Source organism: Gymnodraco acuticeps, unplaced genomic scaffold (assembly GCF_902827175.1).
Source record: "Gymnodraco acuticeps unplaced genomic scaffold, fGymAcu1.1, whole genome shotgun sequence".
Lineage (NCBI taxonomy): Eukaryota > Metazoa > Chordata > Actinopteri > Perciformes > Bathydraconidae > Gymnodraco > Gymnodraco acuticeps.
Genome location: NW_022990567.1, coordinates 175,501 through 184,285, shown reverse-complemented (window position 1 = coordinate 184,285; position 8,785 = coordinate 175,501). Strand labels below are relative to the sequence as shown.

The window sequence follows — 8,785 nt, the reverse complement described above, 5'->3', positions numbered from 1 at the left end:
CCATTTATTATTTAAAGCAGGCCAAAGACAGTGAATTAGGAGGTATAATGCAATCTAAATAAAAAAATATTATTATTGTTGTAGTCGTTAACATGCAAATAGTCAAATTGCAAATTCACTCCAGTTTACACCATTTCCTTTTCAAAAAATCATATATCTCAATGTTGCATAGTTCATATGTTTTCAAAGTCAAGTGGGCTAACATTATTTATTGCATAGATATAACATGGATATATGAACATTTTAAAGTAATTTAAAATGTTAACAAAAGACGTAATGTAAAACATGTTATAATGTATTAACCCCACAGTGTGCTTACTGTAAAGTTTTAAATCTCTATGCCATGATAAGTCATTACTATACATGAACACACAGGAGACATTTCCATTTAAAAGCAATCTTTATAAATAAAAACAAAGAGCCCAGGATTTGTCTAAAATGTATAGCCGAGCTTAATAAAATGCACATATATAACATTCAACTGCCATTGATTTGATTTGATTGACTGCCAGTGTCTGGACAGATATTGTCAAGACAGATATTTTTAAAATGGTGTTTACCAAGAGCAGCTGTTCCTCAGCTGTTAATGGACATTAACTTCCGATATAAATATTATTTTTTCAAATTAACCCGGTGATCTTAATAAACAGTTCATATTTAGTTGCTACCCTTGAATTATGTACACAGGTTACCAGTTGCACATGTACGAGAACACTCAGGAATGTTAATCTTGTCAGGATGGATTTGAGCAAACTGGGAAGAGAGAGGAACACCAAGTACAAAGCCGTCAGTAGCTCTATCTGCCCCAACACAGCCCATGAACCCACACTTCCCTCAACAAGCATGTCCTCAGACCAGTGTTTTATGTTCATATTTGGGAAAGGAGAGCTCAAAGTCAACCAGATAATAAACACAGTAACAGGCAGAACCCTAAATTGTTGCTGTATGGGACAAAACAATCTTATGACACTATGAGCTGCCCTGCAGGCAATTAACACATGTACAGTTCTTTCCAGAGCACAAAAGAGGCACACCATGAGAGAGATCCGGACAGCTAACCTGTCAGAAGGCTGACTGGTGTTACCTGATGGTACAAAACAGTGAAATGTCACAGTAAAAAGCATCATCATGGTTGAGTTACTGCCATGAGCAGGACTGACTCTGTTTGGTATTATTTGTATTCTCGCCAGGTAGATTCCAAGTAGCACCACAGCAGCCAGAGCATATCTTGCAACCCATCTGTTGGTGTCTGAAGGCCGCACAATCGCCATCCTGCCTGAGTAAACAGTACATTTCATGCAATCTGAGGCAGAACAAAACTCAAGTTATTCATTTTTAAGGAAATAAAAGCAGGAAACAAATTACATTTTTGTTTTTTACCATTACCTGCTTGTGGCAGAAGTGCTCGGTATTGTGCAGAAAGCATCTGTTGACAAGATGACAGTAAGTTACTGCACACATTACAAATACAGTTGGGCAGTATTACAATGCATACTATACTGTGAGGAGATTCATTTGGTATTAGTGTCGTCGTTATTTTGGATATATAAAATTGAGTATATCAATCATTGCATATACATTTCAAATAATTGATGTGTATATTTGTATCTGGATAATGTCTCGAATTAGCAAAACATTTCCATCACATTATATTCTATATCACAATACACACGTACTACGCAAGAATATGAGTATCAAGAATGCCCACACTTAAAATATTATTCTTCTATACATGTCAGTCTCATTTCATATTCCTCTCCAAACTTAATCTCTGACAGAAAGGTTAAATCTGCACCTGCACAAAGTAGATCCTGACATACGGCCTCCTCAACTTTTCTGAGGACATCAGGCTCACTTGGCTTTCACACAGAATGAAGATAGGAAATTATTGATATGCAGGTCCGATTTCTCTGTTTAAAAAAACTTGCCAGATTTTGACATCAAGGTTGCATGCCTTACAGATGCAAATATAATCCAATGTGTGTTCCGCTTTAACAAAGGTAATGATGTGGTAGCAGTGAGCCACATAACTCAGGAGAACAGATGAGGGACACAAACTGCTGTTATTTGAATGTGTGCTCTGATTACCAGTCTTTATCTGTATAAAGAACATTTGCAAAAAAAACAACACGATAATGAAAACAGTTATTGATAAATTGGTGTAGTACACTCTCTGTAACTCTGGTGCTCACCTTCTCTTTAAGTAGCAGGAAATTGCTCTTAGACAGGGAATAGACCAACAACTGTTGCAATTTACTCTTGCAGACATGCCTGTTTTGCTTCACAGGTTCCTTTACTTTTTGCAACAGGTCTACACAGCCATTTAAGACAATGCTGTTCAAAGCACCAGGAATAAGGGCACTCTTTTTGAACCTGTCGTCTGTTAAAATCCTCTCAGAGGCAACACTCTTTTCAGTAGATCTAAAAAATAAAGAAAACATCAGTATGTGATACAACTATGTAGCAAATGTTACCCTTATCTACAGTCAAACATTGCATTAATCACTGAACTGTTCAACATGTGTAGCCAAGCATAAGCTCAACTGCCATTTGACAAACAAAAGCAATTTAAAACAACATATTTAACATTGTATTATTTCATTAGAGTGACTTCAAATTGTAATTGATTCGTCAAAACTCCTCTAGAGATTGTCTCATTATCTATTGAGGGTTCTCTCAATATGGTGTTTAGGCCCCTGTAATTGTAATAAATGGAAACCACACTGGGGTATACACATCATTGACAAAACAAAAAGCTAGTTAATGAGCAAGATATAAGTGAAGGGAATAACAGAAAACACTGCAATTTGGCAAAAATGTACTCACCTCTCCCAAGTAAGTATCAGTTTTGTTTTATCATGAACGACAGCCGTTTTGTATGATGCATTCGAGCTGCAGCCCTTTTTCTCTTCATCACGACCATACTGACTGCACTCTGCAAACGGATGTAGTCTGAGCCATGTGCCAGATGACACTATCCAAGTGAACAGCGTTAAGTAGACAAATGTGACTGTTGTCATCTCAGAGCCTCGCCTTTGGCACAGCAAAGATTGTTGCTTCATGTGTTTTATAGCTTCTTGTCTGCTTCTCAGGTGTAGGTGGCAACTTATTGGTCAATTATCAGCGGTACAAGCAAATCCTACGACATAAAGGATGTCAGGCATGAAGATTAAATCTGACAGGACTACACAAGGGGCCTTTGTCCTCTAATAACAATCAATCAGTGTTTACTGAGACGGACTTAAACCTCTGACACAGTGTTCCTTAACTGTCCTTAAGACGCTTTATCAAGGTTAACTTTGAAGTTAGAATAAAGGTACTGATATAATTCTAAACAAAGAAATAAGAAATCCATTGATATGACGATCAATATTATTATTACATGTTAGACGCTTTTATCCAAAGCAACTTACATACTCAATACTGTGGGCCATCCCCACAGGAGCAATTTGGGGTGGAGTGTCTTGCCCAGGGACACAACGATATGACTGCAGTGGGGTTTGAACCTGTGACCCCCAGATCCAAACACCAACGCACAATCCACTGTGCCACACGCCTCCGTATAAACAAATACATTTCCAAAGTAAAGCAACATTTTGGTGCAGAGTGTCTGAATTGGCAATATATTCACAGGGGACCTGCGACCTTTAACCTCAAGCTATCCTAATGAAAATGGGTTCTATGGATACAAACAACTTTCCCCTTAGCAGCCATGGCAACGTTATGCTAATCGAATGCAGTTTTGGACAAAGGCCTGCAGTGATTGGTGTAGATTCATGTGTTATTTTGCTCAATTAGCTTAATTCTCCTATGTTTATTGTCCATAAAGGGGGTTTTTGAGCAGTTTCCTCAACAGAAGCGCTAAAAAACAATTTAGCGAAATTTATTTTATTCTTGAAGAAACCAACAAATGTCTTAGTATTGCAGTTTTTTTTTAACATTTTTATTAATTCTGGTCAAAAATGTTTACATTTGCCACCAAAACAGTGTAACAAATGGTATGGATCCAAATGTTCCAAGGACTTATACAGAAATGCTTGGAAATTCGAATAGGAGGCAGAAATACAATGTTTATTATAGATTTATCCCAAAAAAATCTTGACAGCACTAAATAGCTAATGCATGTGATGGTTAAATACCTGCAAACACTGAGTACATTCAAATAAATGATGTATTTACTATCATATGAGCCATGTAGGATGTTTCATAGTGGTTACACTTAGGAAAGGTTTGTATTATTGTCCGTCACAACCACATGCACCAGGCTCTGCACTCGTGTCTCAATCATGTTTTATTTACTTGATTTTGTGAAGTAAAATACATAAAAATTGTAATTTTCTATTAAGGTATGATCATATCCCTTAATCACACTTCAACAATGTATCACTAAACTTTCTGGGCTATGGATGGCAGCAGAAATTTGACGATTTAAGGTATTTAAAAGATACAGATTTCATGGCAGTTTGGAGTCAAATTCAACAATTTTTCAAATAATGTATTTGTATTTGCTTAACAAACATGTTCTAATACAAATAAACATGTACACGTGCAATGGTGTTATTAAGTTGGGAGACTCAAAAAAGAAAGTAATTGGTTGAGAAATAAATATTTCATTGAGTCATTAATTAACAATCCAAAACATGGTTTAAATGGAAGTCGTCACAACATTGTACAATTAATGGTGGATATCTTTTGTTTTGCCAATTACATGCTTTTTGGTATTTTGTTCTGGCCTGAGTAAAATAACAACACATTTAGGGATAAAAATACAGAATAGTAGCCCATAACTGGAGGTCAGAATAGCAAATATCTCCACAGCCACAGTGAACTTCCCAGGAGAGCTGGCATATGCTGGGATAAAGGTGATCCAGACAGCACAGAATATCAACATGCTGAATGTGATAAATTTAGCTTCATTAAAATTATCAGGCAGCTTTCTAGCCAAGAAAGCAAGCAGAAAACATAACACAGCTAAGAGCCCTATGTATCCTAACACAGCCCAGAACCCTACAGATGACCCCAGGGCACACTCAAGAATAATCTTATCCTTATAGTGGTTCATATTTTTAAAAGGGAATGGAGGGCTTATTGTCAGCCAAAGTATGCAAATTATAACCTGTATTAGAGTAAAACCCAGAACATTGAATCTCTGCTGGGCAGGCCCGAACCACTTCATCATATTACTGCCTGGAAGAGTAGCCCTGAATGCCATTAACACCACTATAGTTTTCCCCAGAACACAAGAGATACAGAGGACAAAGGTGATGCCGAATGCTGTATGTCGCAGCATGCAGGACCACTGAGAGGGCCGGCCGATGAAGGTCAGAGAACACAGGAAACACAGAGTCAAGGAGAAGAGCAGCAGGAAGCTCAGCTCAGAGTTGTTAGCCCTGACAATGGGAGTTTCCCGGAAGTGAAAAAAAACTGATGCTATAAGAGTTGTAAAAATCGCCCCCATCAAACAAAATAATGTTAAAATGATCCCCATGATCTCTTCAAAAGACAGAAATTCTATTTCCTTCAGGATGCATGTGTCCCCTCTGGTATTTGGCCAATAATCAATGGGACATTTGAAGCACTCCATAGAGTCTGTTTGAAAGAGACAAACAATTAGGTCATAATCTGATCATGGAAAGGGAAAAGCACAAATCCTGATACAGTATTTTTCTAGATCAAACCTGTGATGTTGCTTATTTCTCCATCTGCACACGGTATACAGTCATAACAGCAAACAGGTTTTCCTTTCTGAAAGACTTTGCGTTTCCCCAGGTTGCAGCTCTCACTGCATACTGACACAGGCACCTGGCACATGAATATGTGGAGGAATTGTATGTGACTTACAGTGTGTACACTTTTTTATTTTGTTGTTGTTTACATGTAATTTGAATTTGGAAACATTATAATATGTATCAATCTAGTTATGCTTAGCTTCATTTATGTGGAACATTAAATGTTATGCAGTATTGCATTATGACTAACAATCCAGAAATGTGAGTATAAAATAATATGAATTTGTACCGTGTGACTTCCTCCTTCCCACACTATCTTCATGCCATTCATTATAAATTGACGATCATGGGGCAGAGAGGCATCAAAAACCCCAACTGTGTCAAAATGTATGGTCCCTGAGGTCACATGTTGTAAATTAATGAGCTCATATTTTGCAGGCGAATCTCCATTCTGGTCAAAGGTCACTCTTTCCCCCTGACTTGTTGTAAAGTTTACATTCTGTAAGTAATGTAGCACCTGCAAAGAAAAGAGGGGACTTTGGGTTATTTCAAATTCCATCTTAGTTTTTTGGGATACAAATAAATAATTTCAAAAGATCAATTCAAGTTTTCTTTCCTCACCTGCCATGGTTGAATGTTTTTAGTATCAGCACAGCTCCCGTTGTAGAAGGGGCCCCTCCCCTCTTCACATGTGACAAGGTTGTGTATAGCATGAGCCACTGCGTAAACGGACTTGTATACATTATAAGTGAATCTAAGCTCTGAAACATCTGTAAAATACGATTCAACATTCTGCAAGCTCTCAAAGCCACTGCATGGCTTTTTTTGTGTGTTTGAAGAGTCATTCAGGGCACAGTTGAACACATCTTCCCAGAGATCTCTTACAAAATGACTGTCAGGAAACTGTGAGGGATGGATCTGCCTCAGGTGTTCCTCCAGCCCGGGGATCTGAGCTTTGCTCACAACGAAGCCCAGTGAGCCCACAAGGATGCTGCGACCCTCGCTGTCAGTCAGAGAGTGATCTGTGATCCAGGCGTCACTGCCAACCAGCTGCAGTGCTGTAATGTTCTGTCTGTACAACTCAGTCACCAGCACATTAACTTCTCTGTGGGACATAAATGCCACAATAACCTTAGAGGTGGAGTGCTTCACAGTTTCAACTACTTTGTTTAAGTCATGGAGAGGACCTGTTTGATCAAATGCCTCGTAATACTCAATGCACACCCCCTCTTCTTGTGCAGCTTGTATAAAAGAGGCCATACCGTCGACACCATAGTCATTTTTGTTACTAATTGCCCCCACCCAGGTCCAGCCGAAGTGCTTGACCAGCTTTGCCAGGGCTCTGCTCTGGTGGAGGTCACTGGGAATAGTTCGGAAAAAGGATGGAAACTCCTCTCTGTTGCTGAGACATGCACAGGTTGCAAAATGACTGATCTGTGCGAAGGAAAGTTAGACAGAACAGAATAATGTTGATTACAAATTCATCATATAACATTCTCATATAATGAAAAATATTAAGGATCTATATTATAAGACAAGTTAATCGAGAAGCCCTCTACAATACAGAATTAAATATATTTCCAAAACAACCTCTTAATCGAATCACATTGAGTGTGTTTTAGAATTATTTATATGCAGACAATAAAAGTAAAATATTTACCACTGGTATCTGGAACCTTCCCATAATCCGAGCAAATCCCACTGTAGGTGCAGAGGCAGAGTGGCCTAGTATAGCCAGAGCAGTGTCAGCCTTTGTACAGTTCCTCTCATCTATGATTTCCCTCTGCCCGTTGGCTAAATCTAGCGCAGACTTCATCATATTTGTCATTCCACAGGAATTGTATATCTTGTAGCCCAGGTTGGGAAGAAAAGCAGGGTTTTGGTTTATTTCCTCAATTGCAAAGATCATAGTCTGGGCAAATTTGAATTCTCTTACATTGATGCTAGAAAAACAAGACATTTATTTAAATTATTTTATTTGCACAAAAATGTATTGAACAAGAAAACGCGTAAAATAAGAAAGACATACTCACTTCAGGCATTTTGGAGGATCAGGTAAGGTTTGAAAGCTGGGTATGCTGCCTCTGTATCCAGTTTTAAAGGTGAAGATGCCACCTAAGACAAAGTCTCCAGCCTTGGACAGCTCGGGGGGTTGTGCCCTCCCCTGCAGCCGGCACACAGGCATCACCCTCCTGGTAAGAAGAACCAGGAATAACAGCTTCAGTAGAGGCATTGCTTCGCTCTGCAGACTGGCCTCAATGCCTTTATGAGACTTTTTATATTCAAACCTAAACCTTTTCAATGTGTCAATGCTCTTATTCTAGACAGCTTTAGGGTATGAAGCACATGACACAGAGTAGAGGGCCCCAGGGATTGAAGTCAAGGTTTTGGCGTGTAAAGCAAATCAAAGATAATACAACATGCAAAATTAAGTATCCATATCTTCTATCCAAGTTTTTCTTTCTGTATTACAAGTCATAGTTCCTGACACAATTATTTGTTTGTCTGTTTCTTAGCCCTTTATCCTTATTTTGGCAGAGTGGCAAGTCATGACTCAAAGTAAAACTGTAATATGTACAGGCATAACATCTTCACAATTTTCACATGTAATGCGAACGATAAATAAATACTGCATCTGATTTCCAAGATGAAAGAAATTAACATGGGGCAATAATTCACTTTTACCAGGTCCATACAGTCATTAGTTATACAAGTAAACTACTAAAGTGTCAGGATTGGCAGGAATACACAAAATATGACCAAATTGGAGAAACTCTGAGAGTCGTTTGGCGTTGGCCTATAATTTGCATTAACCATGTTTGTGTCCGCTGTACTTCTAACCTGGGGCTGTACGGTCAGTTTCCATTTTGATCCATCCACTTGACTAAATCCAAAGTGTCAGAAACAAGAAAACGGAAAACATGTCCTATCTTCTCGCCGCCAGGACTCACCATGCTGGGTGGACAGATCATACCATTTGTATTGGTTTTGTGTATGTTGGCAGTGGTTGTGCGATCTAACTAACTTGTATTACTTCAGAAATATATGAACTGGTT

General features: G+C 38.4%; 1 protein-coding gene across 1 annotated transcript; it reads right to left on the bottom strand.

The window, feature by feature from the left end:
• Positions 1-4,675: 4,675 nt before the first annotated feature.
• LOC117553795 (extracellular calcium-sensing receptor-like) lies at positions 4,676-7,902 on the bottom strand. Its single transcript, XM_034227864.1, has 6 exons — positions 7,763-7,902; positions 7,390-7,672; positions 6,351-7,163; positions 6,019-6,246; positions 5,679-5,802; positions 4,676-5,589 (listed from the first exon to the last, which is right to left on the bottom strand). Exons 2-6 carry the CDS (start codon positions 7,636-7,638, stop codon positions 4,676-4,678), a joined length of 2,328 nt encoding a protein of 775 aa, XP_034083755.1. The 5' UTR covers positions 7,639-7,672; positions 7,763-7,902.
• Between the last annotated feature and the right edge of the window lie 883 nt (positions 7,903-8,785).

Excerpts from the sequence above, each read along its gene's own strand:
- LOC117553795 (XM_034227864.1), bottom strand. The coding sequence starts at position 7,638 with ATGATCTTTGCAATTGAGGAAATAAACCAAAACCCTGCTTTTCTTCCC. Across the intron at positions 7,164-7,389 it reads GAAGGTTCCAGATACCAGTG|ATCAGTCATTTTGCAACCTG; the intron begins GTAAATATTTTA and ends TCCTTCGCACAG. Across the intron at positions 5,590-5,678 it reads AGAAATAAGCAACATCACAG|ACTCTATGGAGTGCTTCAAA; the intron begins GTTTGATCTAGA and ends TCTTTCAAACAG.